The sequence below is a fragment of the Chlorocebus sabaeus genome, chromosome 21 (assembly GCF_047675955.1).
Source record: "Chlorocebus sabaeus isolate Y175 chromosome 21, mChlSab1.0.hap1, whole genome shotgun sequence".
NCBI classification, from domain to species: domain Eukaryota; kingdom Metazoa; phylum Chordata; class Mammalia; order Primates; family Cercopithecidae; genus Chlorocebus; species Chlorocebus sabaeus.
The window spans coordinates 72,798,701-72,817,539 of NC_132924.1; the positions used below are offsets into that span (position 1 = coordinate 72,798,701).

At 37.2% G+C, this 18,839-nt stretch overlaps 1 protein-coding gene across 2 annotated transcripts in view; it reads right to left on the minus strand.

Moving 5' to 3' along the window:
* Window positions 1-18,839, minus strand: part of GNAI1 (G protein subunit alpha i1) — an 82,662-nt gene that overhangs the window by 22,276 nt on the left and 41,547 nt on the right. For both annotated transcript variants that reach the window (XM_007982374.3, XM_007982375.3), the window contains exons 2-3: window positions 6,419-6,461; window positions 6,176-6,317 (exon numbers count right to left, since the gene is read on the minus strand). In XM_007982374.3, the coding sequence (XP_007980565.1) occupies window positions 6,176-6,317; window positions 6,419-6,461 (185 nt within the window). The remainder of the gene's footprint in view (window positions 1-6,175; window positions 6,318-6,418; window positions 6,462-18,839) is intronic.

An 18,839-nucleotide genomic window follows, 5' to 3' on the forward strand; every position in this document is an offset into this window, starting at 1 on the left:
CAAATATAATCAAGGTAAAACTGACTTGAGGAAATGAAATGGGAAGTCATTTTTCTTTTTTCCCCATAAATTTATCTCTGACATATAGTTAAAATTAACTTAAAAGGAGGAAAAAGCCTAAAATAAAGTTAATTTTAACTATGTCAGAGATAAATTTTTAACTAAACTGCAGTGAATTTAGCATGAATTAGGAGTTTCATTAAGACGGGAAATTATCAATAAATATATAAATATACATATTTACAAATCTTATACATGTATATTTTTTCAAATTGGTAAAATGGAGAAATACTGACATTTAAGTGTTCTTTGTACTGACAAGAGAACTTGTCAAGAGATACAGAAATGTGAGATAAGTGAAATGAGAAGAGAAATATACTATATTAGAAGTATACATTCATTTCAAATGGTAGCTAGTAACATTTTGCCACATATATATCAACATTTTTCAGAATCAAAACAAAAACCGTAAGTTTCTTCATCTTAGTTCTCAAACATAAACCAGAATACTACTAAAAATGATACAAACTTTCATGAGGAAAAAACAAGTAAAAGTAATAAGGAGCATTTTGAAAAAGACTGGGAGCACAGGGATTTTTTATCAGATATTGAAAGCCTACAATATGTAGAAACAGTCTACTATGACGGCAGATCCATAGGGGAAAAATTCCCAAATCTGAACTTATTACACGATAAATGTGGCAAGATAAATCAGTCAGAAAAGATATGATTAATCCAGTCACACTGGTGATAATTAGATAGCCACCTGAAGAGAAATAAAATAATGTACATCCTTACTCCATGCATACTCCATGCTTCAGACAGATTAAAAAATAAACACAGAAACAAATGATAAAATTCACTCCCTTGAAATTCCTCTTGCTTTTAAAAGAGCATCAATATTTGCTAAATCTTTTGTTGAGAGAGGATGTTCTACATTTAAACACAACGGAAGAAATAACAGGTGAAGATTTAAACACTTTTTAAAACATAGTATTACCATAACATTAATGGCAGTTAAGTAAAATGTGACTTACTAAACATTTGTATTAGTGGACAAAGGGTTAATACATATGTACATATAAACAAGCAAATAGATCATCAAAACATGAAGATTCCAAGTGGTAAATGAATAAAGTGCCACAAACCACATAGAAAAATAAAAATATAATCAATTGACACGGAAAACTGGTCAGCTACATTAAAAACAGAAAATTCAAAATAAGCTGATACATGATTTACTAACAAATTAGCAAAGATTTTTTAAATACAAGACTCCTAAATTTTGGCTGCCCAGAGTGCTAAGAAAAGGCATTCCAAAAACTGCTGCAAGGAAGGCAAACCGATAGAACCTTTCTAAAAAACAATCTAGCAAATCTGGCAGACAGACATAGACTAACTAATGAAAGTAAATACCAAAGTTATTGGAACAGAAAAATGGCCATTATGCAGAAACATACATGAGGCTTAGGGGGAAAAACTTATGTAAGTCAATTCAAGGTGAGGATTCCTACTCCTCACAGCCTGAAGTATTCTAAATAAGTGCTTCTCAAGCTGTCTGTGATGAAGAACCAGTGTTGTGTTTTACTCATTTGCATTTGTTTCCAACCTATTCCAGAATAATAATAGAAAAAATTAAATGACATACAAAATATAAATTAATGTTTTAAAAACTCTCAGAGTGAACACATAAATTACTCTGTCAATTGCTATAAACCCAATGCTTACGTTTAATTTCTATATCCACTTTGTGCACACTCTTGTGGACAGGCACTAGCCATGAATCACATTGTGAACAGCACTCCTGTAAGTGCCCAGTGCCTGAACAGGCAAATAGGCCCCTCTGTAAAGCTTCTAAAATTTTACTTCATCAGAAACATAATCACCTAAATTATCAATATATTATCACTCACAGATGGACCATCCTCATTCTGCGAAAGTTCTGAAATGATATTAAGCATAAAATGTGATTGCTCCATGCCAGCCTTGAAAACAATTTTGTTTCTTCTCATTTTCTTCTCATTTTAAATAATCAGTGTATAATCTGTTTTGGAAATCTGGTAACTGCCAAATACGAAGCAAACCACAGAAAATTACTCACCACTTATTAAGATTTTACATCTTCTTACTCAATTCTTACCAAATCAATCTATATACTAAGATGTAATCCCAACGAAGTCAACAAGCTGTTTTGGTTTGTTGTGTTTCAACAGGGTTGTGGGGGAATTAAGTTGGCTCTCAAGTTCGTCTGGGAGAGAAATTATGATGGCATTGTTATCTGGCAAAAGAACAATGGAATGAAATGGGGTGCATTTACTCTACCTACCCGGTGCCAACTAATCCATGAAACCACAGAAATTAAAATGGTGTGACTCTCACCAGAGTAACAGTAATGTAATAATAATTACTTAAAAAAAAAGAAAAGGCTGGGCATGGTGGCTCATGCCTGTAATCCCAGCACTTTGGGAGGCTGAGGCAGGTGGATCACCTGAAGTCAGGAGATCGAGACCAGCCTGGCTAACATGATGAAGCCCCATCTCTACTAAAAATACAAAAAAATCAGCTGGGTGTGGTGGTGGATGCCTGTAATCCCAGCTACTCAGCAGGCTGAGGCAAGAGAATCGCTGAACCAGGAAGGCGCAGGTTGCAGTGAGCCGAGATCGTGCCACTGCACTCAAGCCTGGCAAGAAGAGGGAAATTCTGTTTCAAAAAACAAACAGAAAAAAAGCAAAAGACAACAATAGCAGTAACAGACATTTATTGAGCATGTATTATGACGAAGGCATGTGGGGAGTGCTTAATATTCATAATGTCATTATTCCTCACAACCCTACAACACAGATGTTATCATTATTTCCCTTGTATTATAAGGAAACAAGCTTAGGGAGGTTGAATAGCTTAATACGTGACAGATGTGGGGAAAAAGAATACATCAATAGAAAGAAAAAATGAGTCCAGAAACACACTCAATTTAATGCTAAGGGTAGCAATTTCAAGTCGCTGAGGAATAGACAGAATAGACTGATTATTTAATATTTAATAAATGACTGTTAGGCAAAAGATATGATAAAATACACTTAGATCCTAACTAGCAACAAACACAACATCTAAAGCTGTGTGAAGCGATAAAGAGATAAATATAAAAAATAAAACTACAAACATTCTAAAAAAATAAGAGAATTTTAAAAATTATAAGGTGAAGAATGCCATTCTAATAAGAAACAAAACACAGAAGTGAGAATCGACTGTAAAAATCTTAACAGTTTTGTAATGTACTATTTCAAAAACTAAAAGAAATATGCTAGGCAAAAGTGTTTGCAATATGCAAGGAAGGGTTAATATCCTTAATACTTAAACAGAATCAATGTGAAACGATAAGTAATTGAACAGAAATGAGTAAAAACTAAGGATTTTACAGAAGAAATACAAACAAAAAATGCTTTAAAATAATCCTCAAATTCATTAAAAATCAGAAAAAAACTAGAAAAAGACAATATTTCACATTTATCAGATGTTAAAAATTGAAATGCTGATAACATCTAAGTTGGTGAGACTACGGTAAAACAGACACTGATGAATGGTTACTAAAACAGATTATTTATGTTGCTTTTCTTCGGAAAGTAAACCTGTGGTACCTATCAAAATTCAATATCTGGTTATCCTTCAACTCAGGGTTAATACTTCCAGAAACAGAAACACATTCAGACTTCTTTTCAATATATTGTTTGTGGCTGGGTGCAGTGGCTCACGCCTGTGATCCCAGTACTTGGGGAGGCCGAGGTGGGCGGACAACTTGAGGCCAGGAGCTCAAGACCAGCCTGGCCAATACAGTGAAACCCTATCTTTATGAAAATACAAAAATTAGCCAGGTGTGGTGGCACACATCCACGGTCCCAGCTACTTGGGAGGCCGAGGCATGAGAACTGCTTGAACTCGGGAAGTGGAGGTTGCAGTGAGCTGAGATTGTACCACCGTACTCCAGCCTGGGCTACAGAGCAAGATTCTGTCTCAAAAAAAAAAAATAAATAAAATAATAATAATAATAATAATAATAAATATAATAATAACAATGTACTGTTTCTTATTCCTAGAATGTTTTTTCTACTTTTGTCTAGAAAACTCTTATGCATGTTTTAACACTCAGCTTCAATGCCCCTTCCTCGTGTCCAGGCCACGTTTAATTCATCTTTGTATTCCTCAGCACAACTGCAAAAGTCCAGTAGTTTTGAAAGCTTATGTAAAGACAGGCAACACAAAACATGGAGTAGATCAATGAGAAGCAATGGGAGGACATGAGGCATTTGTGTGAATGAGTTGATGATGGAGAAAGCAAACAGAAGTAACAGTCTGAAGGCAGGAAGAAGACAGTTACTGAAGTATGGCTAGAGAGTCTAAAAAGAGTGGGTCAAACCAACAACAGTGAAACAAAGATGAGCAAAGCAGGCCCACATAAGATTCCAAAGCATGAGAAAACTGGTTAAAAAAAAAAAAAATAGAGCTTGAGAGTAGTTATTTCCAGTCTTGAAACTAAGCCCAAGTTATGTTTAAAAAAAGAAACAGAAAACGACAACATTCCTTGAGAGAAAAACTTGAAAATAAAAAGAACTCATGAAAAGCTGTTTGTATTGACCCTTCATGATCTCCTAAAATGGAGGCTACAATGCTTTTTTCTTTCATAAGCACATACAAGATCCAAATGCAGAATGTCGTATATGTGAATTTGGTAACAGGTTTAAATTAAAAGTTTATAATTGGAATTGGTGTAAGGTATTAATTCTTTTTTCTTAATCGAAGCATGGTTCTCTACTGTAGACTCTTTTAAACAAAGATTAAAATGGCTTAGTTTAATCAGTATTTCCAAGTAGATTTCAACATTATTTTCAGTAATAATGTTCTTTTAAAATGTCTTTTCTGAAATAAGATTTGCTCTTCTCCAGAATATTTATTGCCTGGAATCACTCTAATTTATGAATTTATCATTTATTCATTCAACAAATGCTTTTGAGTCAAAAAGTTTGCTGAATAAATGATAAATGTATAAATTATTTAAAATGATATTGAAATCTTAAAAATTTAAATTTATGATACTAAGCTTTTTAAAAAAGTTTAAAAAACAGTAAATTAATACGGCTCAGTAACTTGTAAGAGAATTTTTAAAGTAACATTTTAAAAACTAGACTTTACTAGACTTTACTAGAGTTTTCCAGTGTGCATTCCCTAATGTTGCTTTCATTTTTCTTCCCTATTAAGCATGAATTGAGCCTACATGTTTAAAAAATAAAATCTAGCCGATACTAAGACAGAAAGAAAAATGTATAGTCTCTATACACAAAATCTTCATAGTATTAGTAGGGAGACAGCATGTATACTGAACACACAGAGATATAAAGGAACCATAAAAATAAATATTAGTAAAAATAATACAATAATATACAGAAGATGAGAGAAGAAAAGAAAACCAAAAAAAGGTGCTTTATGGATTGGATCTGGGCTGCTTCCAATCCAACTGAAACAAGTCACTGGGGCAAATGAGGAGGCATAGGCATAGTGCCTTGGTTACCACAAGCTGTATGGCAATCTCTGTACCATGTAATTTCCTGGGTGCTAGTTTCTTTCTTGGCAAAATAAAGAATTGGAACTAGCTCGTCTCCAAAAATCTCTTTTAGCTCTCAAATTTTGATACATGGTTTTTAATAGCCGATATTTTCCTATTCCAAAGATAAGCAAACTTTTATACTGTTTTCACTATTTGAGATTAGATTGCTTTTCAGTCTAGGCATGAATACAAATAACTATATCACTTCATTATTCCAAATTACAGAAACAGATTCTGAAGAGGGCCAGGGTAAGCAGTTTACTCAGTACTAAAAATTATTATGGTATTACAGGGGCACCCAATACAGCATGCTATACAGAATGCACCGTGATGATTATTCAGTTGTCCAAATCATCTAATGGAAAAGGAAAGCATAAAGGAGAGATTGCACAATCCTATATATTCTTATTTCACTCACTTCTAACGCTCCTGACTCATTTCACTCACTTCTAATCTTTTGATTCCTTTTAAAAAATGGTCCTGATAGTTGACAAGCCTGTGTAATAACATAGTATGGTATTAGCACACAAGTTATTCTTTTTACTCATCAGGTCGGCTCCAACAAATTTAATAACTTACCGCCCGGGCTGAGTCACCAAAGTCTATCTTCAACCTCCCCATGGCCCTAATGATAGCAATAATCGACTGGATGGTGTTACTGTAGACGACTGCTTTGTACTGTTTACACTCCTCTTCTGAATAACCAGCTTCATGGATAATTCTTATGAGACAAAAGGGGGAAAAAAACCAAAACATTTACTTCCTTTGGTAGAAGGGTACACTTAAACATAAACAGCAAATTTAATGTTTAAATCTACTTACTTCATCTGCTTCACAATTGTACTTTTACCAGATTCACCAGCACCTAAAAAAAACCATAAATAAAAGGTTTCTAACTTCATCACAATCACTTTATAATCACTTTATGTTGGGAGTTGAATAAGTATATTCAACTCCCAACACACACACACCCAGTCTTCTCTCTGTGTGTCTGTCTCTTAGAGCTGAATTTTGTTTTATAATAAAATGAGATACAAGGCAGCAAATATGTAGGATTAATAAGTATAAAGATCTAACATACAACATGAGAACTGTAGTTGTAGAGTAATAATACTGTATGGTCTCAGGATTTTGCTAAATGAGTAGATGACAGCTGTTCTAGCCACAGGTGACAAACAGGTAACTACATGAAATCATGTGTATGTTCATCTGTCTCAACATAGTAACCATTTTGATACATATATTTTGTAACATCAGGTTGTATGCATTTAATACAAAAAATAAAATTTATTTTAAAACAAATAAATAAAATGAGCTTCATCGGTTTCCAAACACACAGAAAAGTTCTGGGAAATAAGTCTGCTCTACCTATTATTTCATAAAGTCAATAAACTGAAATGAAAAAAACATGCTTCTACTGTTGTTTGTGTGTATTCTGTAAAGCATCAAAAAATTCAGTCTTTTCTAAGTTAAATAAAACCTGTATAAATTAGTTTTATTTAAGACTCTGTTCCCCACTGGAAGATGTTTTAACTGCTTGACCAATTATCTTAATTTTAACCTGTGGCTTTTGTGAAATAGGTAGCAGTGGCACCAAGAAGCCACATGAAAAACTATTCTAAAGTATCAGATGTTCAAACAGCTATGTCTCATGCAATATGTGTTCAATCACCATTATTAAAAACGTAATAAAGAACCAAGATGATCTGCTAGCCCTGAGGATTCAATGTTGTGCTGGACAAAAATAAAATAAAATAAAAAGCGTCTTTTCATCTTCAGTGTCATGCAAGTCAAAAGGCCAGAAGCCATTCTCAAAACTCTCCTTCACTCTCTATATATGCAGGGCCTCCTCTGCATATATAGATTTGAGTTTTGAGTTCCTAGGGCTATGCTATCCTAACATGAAAATACTACTAAGGAAATGACAGTTTACAAAATCAGGCCCTTCTTAAATACCCTTTCCACTTTACAACAGCTGCGATCTTTATACCAAATTAGATCAATTATTTGTCAGGCTCCCCTCCCATGATTGCTGGGTATTGAGAACATCCAAGCCAAGGACACAAGACATGGAAGATATGACAAGTCTATCATTTGGTTTCACACACTCTTTGGCCAATACTACAATATCCTGGAGGAATTTATGACTGTTTGAGAGACAGGGCCCAGGATTTTCACAACATTTTCATTCCATTTTAGGCTCCATAGTCCCATTTTCCCTGGGCCATTCCTACAGTTTTATGTTCAGCATTACTGAACAACTTACAGTTCCAGGAACAACCACTGCTGCTCATGCCACACATCTTCAAACACTGTTTCCCCTGCCAAAATGCAATTTGCTCTGGTCTTGCCACCCTGGTGATTCTTTATTAACCATCAAACTTATCTCCTTTGTCAACCTCTCCTTACCCATTCTGCATGTGATTCCTGCTGTCTCTCACTTTGCACATGTTTGTATTTGAATTTTCAGAAGCTAGCTTGTGGTATACACAAAATCAACCAACCAGAAATGTACTTGAATTTATTTAAGCTATTTATGATCGATACAACTCATGGTCAACTTCTGGGCCTCATCTCTCCCTTTACCTCCTTTTCTTCTCGAGATACACACACACACACACACACACACACACACACACACACAAGCACACACACCCAACTCATCAGAGACATCTGAAAAGAGGTTATAGTTAAACAGCCTATTTGAATATCTGAGGATAAAACTCCCTAAATTTTACTTGCTGTTTGAAATTTAAGAAATTTTCCCAAAATACCCTCACAGTGAACAGAAAAGCAGGCACTGAATAAACAATAAAAGCATTCTTCATTTACAGACAGGCTTTGAATCTTTCAGGGCATCTGCCAATAAAAACAAATCCAAGATAAACAACCCATTATTTATTAATCAACAACAGTGTGCTTGGCTCTATGAAAAGCACAATGGCAGGCATTCTGGCTCACACATTTCTCTAATCCTGGGGGTCCACACAAGTAATACAACCTAGGCAGTTTCCAGTGGGGCTGTCTTTAAGAAACCAGTCTGGGTTTCTAGAGTACTGTGAGTGAGTCAGCGGCTGCCATGCTGTGATGACGGGACACTCTAGATTCCAGGATTCATACACAGGGGTGGCAATTCCACAGATATAGCCAACTTCGATGAATAGCCACCTATGGTCTATTCTGTTAGTGAAACAACTCAAAAGCCCAGAGAAAGGTTCAAGTGACACAAGCTCATTGAGTTTCGGGATCCACAAAAGGAAGAAAATCAGAAATAAAAAGAAAAAGTTTGTTTCCAGTTGAACTGGTCTTGCCACCCTGGTGATTCATTTGAGTTTATGTATGTACAAATGAGAATATTTAAACCTTAAGAAAAAAATAAATTTTCCTGCTATTAGACATTATCTGTACATTCTAATTTACTTTTTATCTCTTCAAATAAATGGGAACATGGAACCCTTAGCTTACTTTGCATTGCACATCCAGTCAATGGCTTGTGGTTCAAAAAATCCTTAAATCTGTTTGACAATAAAGAGTGGGGGGGCGGGTGTGGTGGCTCATGCCTGTAATCCCAGCACTTTGGGAGGCTGAGGTGTGCAGATGACAAGGACAGGAGTTCGAGACCAGCCTGGCCAATATGGTAAAACCCTGTCTCCACTAAAAATACAAAAATTAACTGGGTATGGTAGCAGGTGCCTATAGTCCCAGCTACTCCAGAGGCTGAGGCAGAAGAGTTACATGAACCCAGGAAGGGGAGCTTGCAGTGAGCCGAGATCATGCCACTGTACTCCAGACTGGGCAACAGTGCGAGACTCCATCTCAAAAAAAAAAAAAAAAAGAATGGGGATGGGAGTCTTATTAACTGGATTTGTACTTTCTTTACTAGTCACAAAATACTCTTTGTGGAATAGATATCTACAGGCAGAAATTTTGCAAAAATGTTTCAAAGCTTAGTAATTTACATAATTAGTTTTCAACTCTCACTTCCATACAAAGTATCCTAACAGGAAAAGTACAAATGTCACGTGGTTAGGGTTTCAACATTCTGAACACTGGTATTTTCTCCATATAGTATAGACAAAAGAGTAAACAGTTGTTCTCTACAAATCTCAGGCAGCACAGTCACTTCTGGGAGGCTGGGGGTGTAACGCTGCACATCGTTGCCTGATGTGCATGCCAAGTCAATGTGCTGAGACCCTGGGCTGCAGTAGAGAAAGAGGTTTAATCGTAGTAGGGCCACTGAACAGACAGAGGAAACCGCAAATCCATCTGCCTGAGTTTGGGGCTAGAGTTTTCAAGGGTTTGGGAGTCGGCTGAAGTGCACAGATTGAGTGGTTGATGAAAGCAGGGTAAAGTCATAGGACAGGTAGATGAAGAAACTATTCTTAGGCTGATTCAGTTCTTCTGTGAGGGTCTTTAAACTGGGTGGCCTTTAAACTGGGTGGCCTCAGCTGTTAAACTGGAATTCAGGATCCACTTAAATAATTCTTAAATGAAAGCCTCATGATTCTAATACCAGAGATCCAATTTAAGGCCAGAAATACAATCTATAGGAACAATGGAGATGCAAATGGTCAGTATCCTGTTAAGTGACTTTCAGTTACAAGGAAGTGGGTCCAAGCACAGACTGATTAATGCTTAATTATAACTATATTTCTGTCCAGAATTAGTGTTAGCCCTATGAACATGGCTTCAGCAGGAAGTAATATTGTAAGGGAAAAAATGGGGTTGGGGAGTAAATTTTTTCCAGTAGTACTCAGCCAAGATGCTGTTACTTTTCACTGAAATCCAGGGTGGGATGAAAAGTGCTCCCATCTACCAAGAGCAGCTTCAGAAGAAAAGAGAAATATGTAACATGTGTCAGTCAAGAAAGATCAAAGTGTGTAACCATTTGCAGTCACAAAACCTGGCTGGTCAAGGTGACTAAGTGGCCCACACAGGAACTATCAATAAGGTAATCACTGTGGAGTGAATGAGAGTTTAGAGGGGAGAATGTGACTCCCAGAGGGCTGAGAATGTGTGTGCTATGGTTATGGTAGGCCAGTGGCTATAAAGCCAAAGTTGTGACGTTACAGCAGGTAGCTAGTCAGGCATGAGCAGGGCAGGAGAGGGCTCCACCCGTCCAGGAATGTCAGGCGACCATCAGATGATGGACAGGATGTTGTCAAATGTTTCTCTAAAACAGTAATTGGTCACAGCCAGTAAAAGGGAAAGGCAGTCTCCATATAGACAGACAGAAACCTGCAACTGGCGATCAGCAGCTTCCCAATAAGATCTGGAGAAATGGGTGAGTGAGCTCAAGCATGCACATTAAGAGGCAAAATGGTGGAGTTTAACTGGTATGTGACCTTCCTCTAGGAATGCTAGACTGGTAAGGGAAGAAAGCCTCAAGTAAGTACGGGCACAATTCCCGTAAACACACTGCCAGGCTCCTCTCCCAAGCGCTAGTAGGCCACTGCGCATGTGAACAGCCCACCCCAAGGGAAGAATCAGGGGAGACGGGACCCAAGACCCCGGAAGTATGCCAATGGATAAAACCCCAAGTCAAAAGGTCAAACTGCACACTAACCATTCGAGTCACCAGCCTGGCCCTCTTCCAGGTACACATTCCTTCCTTTTGTTCCTGCCCTAAGGCTTTTTAATAAATTTTCACTCCTCTAAAACTTGTCTGGGTCTCTCCTACCTTGTGCCCCTCGGACGAATTCTTTCTTCTGAGGAGGCAAGAATTGAGGTTGCTGCAGATGCACTGGATTCGCTACTGGTAACAGGCACACAGAGAAGTCCTCCCCCTCCGCCCACTGGTCTCCCTTAAGGAGGAAGCGGCTAACGAAAAACTGCATCTCTGAGAGCAAATATGGAGTCCAGCAAATAAGACTGCACTGAGGGCAAAGGAGCACCACCATAGTAACAGCGGAGAAAGAACTCACGGGCACTTTGGGGTCTCAAACATACTGCAGCCTACCGGGGTAGGATCCAGGAGAGGGAAATGCATCAAGTCAAGATGGTGGAGGAAGGGAGAAAAAATAAAAACAAATCAAGATATAAGGTAACTCTTTGCTAGATTCTAATTCCTTTAAGAGAGTTATATAATTTATTGCTATCAATATGATAGCCAAACAGTGTCTGCCTCTGATTTGGCTGGGGATAGCATAGGAAATTTTCGTTTTATCTGCCGGTAAAGTTTAAAACAAAACAAAAAAACACTTCTGACCTCAGAAAACAAGTATTTTTTTTTTTTTCTTTCAAAGAAAAAATCCTTTGGTCTACTTTCTGCTTAGGGTCACATTTATATCATTTATTTCCTGGCTTCAAGGATGGAGGGTGTTCAACAGCACAGGCTGTTCAGCTACAACATAGGGATTTAGCCAAGTTATCTTACGCTGAAGTCCTCACAGCACTACACTCCTTTTAAGAAATCCTAATTTTTATGTTGAATTTACTGATTTAAAATGTTAACATCAAATAAAACTAAACTATAATTTAGTTGAAAATGAAATAAAACTAAATTACAAATGCATTTAAAATCCCTTCTCTTTATTATAATGCTACTGTAAGATTAACAAGATCAAGGTCCTTATGTTTAAGATAGAAGCAGATAAAGTAGGGGTGCAAGGGCAAATACAAATCAAAAACAAAACGTTCAATCCTCCCTGTTGAAAGGAAGAACATTTCCCTCCCTTTTTCTTAGAGCATTTACTTCAGAAAAATTATAATTGGAAATACTTTTCTCTCTCTTTGAAATGTATATAATATATTCTTTTGAAAACTAAATAGGCCTTTTGCCAGCTTTATGATTCAGGAATGTGTTTCTCAAGGACCTGGGAGCCATCTCTTTGAAATGCAAATATCAAGGGAGATAGCATCCCTACCTCCCAGTTTCTGTGGCAGGGTAGGAACCTGACTTCATGGGCACCTTGCTCCAAGATGCAAAATTAACTTCTGTCCTAAAGATAGAAGTTTCTTTTTCTCCTATGAATAAGGCCAATTAGCTAACACGATGGTCATCCCAATGACCATAGTAAAGGTAGGGCAACTTATGTGTGACAAAGGTGCTTAGGTCTTCTTACTTGAGGACTTACTGTTTATCATGTGAACATGCATGTAATGGGTTGAATAGGCTGCAATGTATAAAAGGGTGAGGGTCTTTTGTCTTTCCAATCTCTTAGCAGATGTACATCACAATCTGGTTTATCACATATTTAATAAGAAAATATTTTCTCTATCTCTGCTATTTTTGTAAAGAGGATTTCTGGGTTGGGAGAAGGTTTTGTTTTTAATTATCATTCCCCAACAGAGGTAATTATCTAAAATCTTTTCCATTTAGTTCTAAGAAGCTCTGAACTTACATTTAAATAAATATTTACACATATATGGGAGACATCTGACATTCTGGGATATAAGAAAAATTTAATAATGACTGTAAACATGAAAATCCAAAATCTAGAGCTTCAAAATGACCCACTTTCCCCAATCTTCACTCCATATAAAACTATCCCCTGAGCCATTCACTTCTGAGATAGGTATCATACTATTATAATGAGCAACAATGTATGCCCACAAAGGAAATGAAATCAGTATACTGATGAGATATGTTCACTGCAGCATTATTCACAATAGCCAACTTACGCAATCAATCTAAATTATCTGTCAATGGATGAATGGATAAAGAAAATGTTGTGTATACATACGCAATGAAATATTATTCAGCCTTAAAAAGGAAATCCTGTCATTTGTGATAGTATGGACAAACCTGGATAAATACCACATAATCTAACTTATACAGTACATGTAGAATCTAAAAACGTCAGACTCATAGAAACAGCACAGAACTGTGATTACCAGGAGGATTAGCTGGGGGAACTGAAGGGGAGGAAGGGAGATGTGGGTCAAAGGGTACAAAGTTTTAGTTAGGATGAATAAGTTGTAGAGATCCACTGCACATCACGGTGACAACAAGTTAATAACATATTGTATACCTGAAAACTACTAACAGAGTAGATCTTAAATGTTTTCACCACAAAAAATGGTATGTATGCAAGATGATGGATATGTTAGTCTGACTTAATTATTTATGTACCCATATAGTAAAACATTACCTTGTATACTGTAAATATATATAATTTTTATATATCAAAGGAGTGAATACTGCTGACACTTTGATTTTGAATATTTAGCTGCAGAACCATGAAAGAATACATTTATGTGGTTTTAAAAAAAATGAATGAATGCACACACAAAGCTACCCTAGAAAGGAAGGACAAAAGAAAGAATTGTGTGCAGCACTGAAAGCTCTTTTCTGAGATTCCCGTCAAATAGACCATTCGGCTAACTGAACTGACAGACAAAATGTGTCTAAAATTTGAATCTACACACCCACTCGATGAGGAAGGGTGGAGGACCGGAGGCCATAGGCATAGTTTTAGGTGTCTATAAGTTTTCTGTGAAATTTTTTTTTTTTTTTTTTTTTTTGAGACGGAGTCTCGCTGTGTCACCCAGGCTGGAGTGCAGTGGCGCGATCTCGGCTCACTGCAAGCTCCGCCTCCCGGGTTTACGCCATTCTCCTGCCTCAGCCTCCGAGTAGCTGGGACTACAGGCGCCCGCCACCACGCCCGGCTAGTTTTTTGTATTTTTAGTAGAGACGGGGTTTCACCATGTTAGCCAGGTGGCCGGGCGCGGTGGCTCAAGCCTGTAATCCCAGCACTTTGGGAGGCCGAGGCGGGTGGATCACGAGGTCAGGAGATCGAGACCATCCTGGCTAACATGGTGAAAATTTTTAATACAGTGTTCTTATTTGTATGGTGATAAAATAAACTCTAAGTCACTCTAATCAAACCATATGTCTGAAGGGGGTCATACAGTTTCAAGGTCTATATTTGAGTTTGTGTTTATAAGCCCCTAAGATACTTAAGCAAATGTCAAATGTTGTGCTGGAGGGACCTTTCCATCCACCACTCTATCTGGTTTGACTGTCAATCACCCAATTGGTCAAAGAAGAAGTGTCATGTGTTTCCAACTGGCCCATGAGAGTGGTGTCATTGGGAATAAAATTCCTAACGCTTATAGGTCTTATACCAACCAGCAAACAAAATATTTTACAAATTAATATAAGATATATACATGTAACATATATATATATATATAACTTACAAAACAATCACTTAAGATGCAGTGATCTTTTTTCCCCCACAAAGGAAAGAGCCAGAGTCTTTCTCTTTCCTTTTATATGAAAGCTATCAAGAAAGATCACAGCACTGAAAAGATGATGTGAAATCTGGCCCACAAAAGCCATTTTCAATGATCACATAATGGAGGACGCCATTAAAGGATGGGGCCAAAACCTAGAGTAGCAGCACTGAATGAAGACCAGGACATGAGAAGCCTGATAGTACTGTTTGAACCTTTACATGAAGCCACAGTCAGGAAAACATATAATTTATCTTCCAAGTAGGGACTTTCAAGAGTTAAAGCGGACACAAGGTCAACCAGACTGACCTGGGCCAAGTAGGAAATATATCATTCTAGTTGTAACTGCAGACAAATCCACCTTGATTTCCCAGCTATGAAAGCCAGGTATGAGGTTGCTTTCTGTCACATCGACCCAAAGAGTCTTGATTATCCCTGTGCCAAGTAGTAATACTTTAATTATCTTGAGCTAACGAGGGAGAAACAAAGGAGGTTAACGATGCATCTGTACCAAGTGAAGGCCAAATAAACACTGCACGCTGCATAAAAGAAAGTTACAGAATTTTAGGTAGAAAAAGATGTGGGAAAATTTGGTATTATACAGCCCATTGCAGAAGAGGTATGCCAAATCAAAAGAATCAAATTGCACGTGCAATTTATTGTAGCTAACATACCATTACTTCTCATACTAATTTCACATTTACACTTTATACATATATATACACACACACACATACACACACACTTTATAAGAATGTTTTGTTTTACAGTTCATGTAAGACCTATAAGGGTAAGAAACTTTACTTCCTATCACAATTATACATACACATTTATGAAAATAATTTAGAACCACACAAGAGGAGGATGTTTTTCTTCATCAGGAAATCATACACTGCTTTGTCTAAAGCTCAAGTCTAATTGCTCTCATGTTTTTCCTAAGCTGTTTTCTATTAAGGACTGGCAAATAATTAACATATACAAACTTTTTCAACATTTCCTCTGCTAAGCTACAATTCTCCATGGGCCTCTCTCACATTTGTGAACATTTGTGAGCGGAGTCATGGACTACCTATTCCTATCTTTTCAAGGGTATTTGTAGAGACAAGATACTGATAATGTCTCCCTCTGTGGCAGAAAATAGGTTTACTGTCCAGTATAATAAAGGCAATATATCCTCTGGGACAAAGGTCAGACTGACTTATTTTTAAAAAATTGTGATCCCTAAAGTCAGGGTTCCTCTACTATAATATAACCCACCGCCTGTGCACCTGTCACCTGGCACTGTTCATGCTGCCCTTACAGACTGGGTCAATCACCACTAATGCCGATTCTCTGGCACAACTGCTGTATTAAAGTCATTTTTCGTCTCTAAATGAGGAATTTCTTGTTTTTTCACAGCATTCATGAAATGGTGGTATGGTAAATTGTTAGCTTATATGTAGAGGAAAGTCTCAGACATTGAATAATTTCTGACAAACTATTCTGCTTAATATTTTTTAATTCCCAAATTTCTGGCAACTAAGGATACTACACTTCCAGTATCTTTACACCTGAACTACATACATGTCTTTTTAAAATTCTAATATTTTTCCTTCCCAAATGGCAGGTAAAACAAGGTTGCCTAATAAACCAAAGAAATAAGTAGAACAGTGGTTCTGAAACGATGATACCAGTATCTGCATCACCTGGGGATTTTGTTAGAAATGGACATCTCAGGCCCCATCCAGTGTTTACTGAGTCAGAAAGAAACTCTGGAGGTGAGGGGTCCAGTAATCTGTGTTTTAACAATCCCTCCAAGTGATTCTGATGCATGCTAAAGATTGAGAGCCACTAAGGAAGAAAAAGAAAAAGGTCACCTCCTTTTTTCTTGATTAGTTATCATAACACAGTCATTAAGTTGCTAGTTATTAAAAAAGAATACACAATTCTAATGAAATAATATTTTCCCTTCCCTCCCCAAAATAGTAAGACAAGTAGCACTGTTTTGCATTTCTGCAAATAGCACAATAAAAGGCAGCTGGATTCTAGTATCTACTTCTGCATTTAATATACTGTAATACATTACACTTTGGTTGAAATATATGAAGAAAATCCATTTTCACATAACTGAGTTAGAAAAGGGACGAGCATTCAATAGCATTTTAATTATAATTATGGATAGTCTTATTCTATGTCATAATTTGAGAAGCGGTAACTTCTTAAAGTTTGATTATTACAGTGTAGAATCTGAAACGATTTCTACGAAGTTTTCTTACTTTTGTATAGGCATACCTCAGAGATATTATGGGTTCTATTCAAAACCACTGCAGTAAAGAGAATATTGCAATAAAGCAATTCGTAGGAATTTTTTGGTTTCCCAGTGCATATAAAAATTATGTTCACACTCTACCATAGTCTATATTAACTCTGCAATAGCATGATGTCTAAAAAATGTACATACCTTAATAAAAAATACTTTATTGCTAAAAAAACGTTAACAATCATCTGAGCCTTCAGCAAGTCACCATCTTCCGCTGGAGAAGGGTCCTGCCTCCATGGCGATGGCTGCCAGCTGATCAGGGCAGTGTTGGGGAAAGTTGAGGTGGCTGTGGCAATTACTTAAAATAATACAATAACAAAGTCTGCTGCATTGACTGATTTTACCTTTCAAGAAAGATTTTTCTGTAGCATGTGATGCTCTTTGAACAACATTTTACCCACAGCAGCAGAACTTCTTTCAAAAGTGGATCCAATCCTCTAAAACCCTGCCACTGCTTTATCAACTAAGTTTATGTAAGATACTAAATCCTTTGTTGTCATTTCAACAATGTTCACAGCATCTTCACCAGGAAAAGACTCCATCTCAAGAAACCATTTTCTTTGTTCATCTACGAGAAGCAATTCCTCCTTCTTTAAAGTTTTATCATGAGACTGCAGCAAATCATTCACATCTTCAGGTTCCACTTCTAATTCTAGTTCTCTTGTTATTTCCACCACATCTGCAGCTCCTTCCTCTACTGAAGTCCCAAACCCCTCAAAGTCATCCATGAGGGTTACAATGAACCCAGGCATTCTTTCAAATGCCTGTTAATGTTAATATTCTGGTCTCTTCCCATGAATCACAAATGTTTTTCATGGCACCTAGAATGACTAATCCTTTTCAGAAGGTTTTCAATTTACTCAGCTCTATTAAAGGAATCACCATCTAATGGCAGCTATAGCCTCACAAAATGTGCTTTTTACACAATAATACATGAAAGTTGAAATTACTTCCTGATCATAAGCTGCAGAACAAATGCTGTATTAGAAGGCATAAAAACAACACTAGGCTGGGCACAGTGGCTCACACCTATAATTCCTTGGGAGGCCAAGGCACAAGAATAGCTTGAGGCCATGAGTTTAAGACTAACCTGGGCAACATAACAAGACCCCCATCTCTAAAAAAAATTAGAATAAAAAACACTGGCCAGGCATTTCTAGTTCTACCTACTTGGGAGGCTAAGGAGGGAGAATCACCTGAGCTCAGGAGTTAAAGGCTGCAGTAAACTATGACCATGCCATAGCACTCCATCCTGGTAACAGAGCAAGACCTTGTCTCTAAAAACAGCAGCAACAGCAGTAATTTCCTTGTACATCTCCATCAGTGCTCTTGGATAATGTGGTGCATTGTCAATGAGCAGAAATATATTGATATATTGAAAAGAATCTTTATATATGAGCAGTAAGGTCTCAACACTGGGCTTAAGATATTAGGAAAACCATGCTGTAAAAAGATATGCTGTCATCCATGGTTTTGTTCTTCCATTTACAGAGCACAGGCACAGTAGACTAATTTTTTTTTTTTTTCTTGAGACAGAGTCCCCTCTTGTCGCCCACGCTGGAGTGTGGTGGCGTGATCTCGGCTCACTGCAACCTCAGTCTCTTGGGTTCAAGAGATTCTCCTGCCTCAGCCTCCCAAGCAGCTGGGATTACAGGTGCCCGCCACCACCCCTGGCTAATTTTTGTATTTTTAGTAGAGATGGGGTTTCACCATGTTGGCCAGGCTGGTCTGGAACTCCTGACCTCAGGTGATCTGCCCACCTTG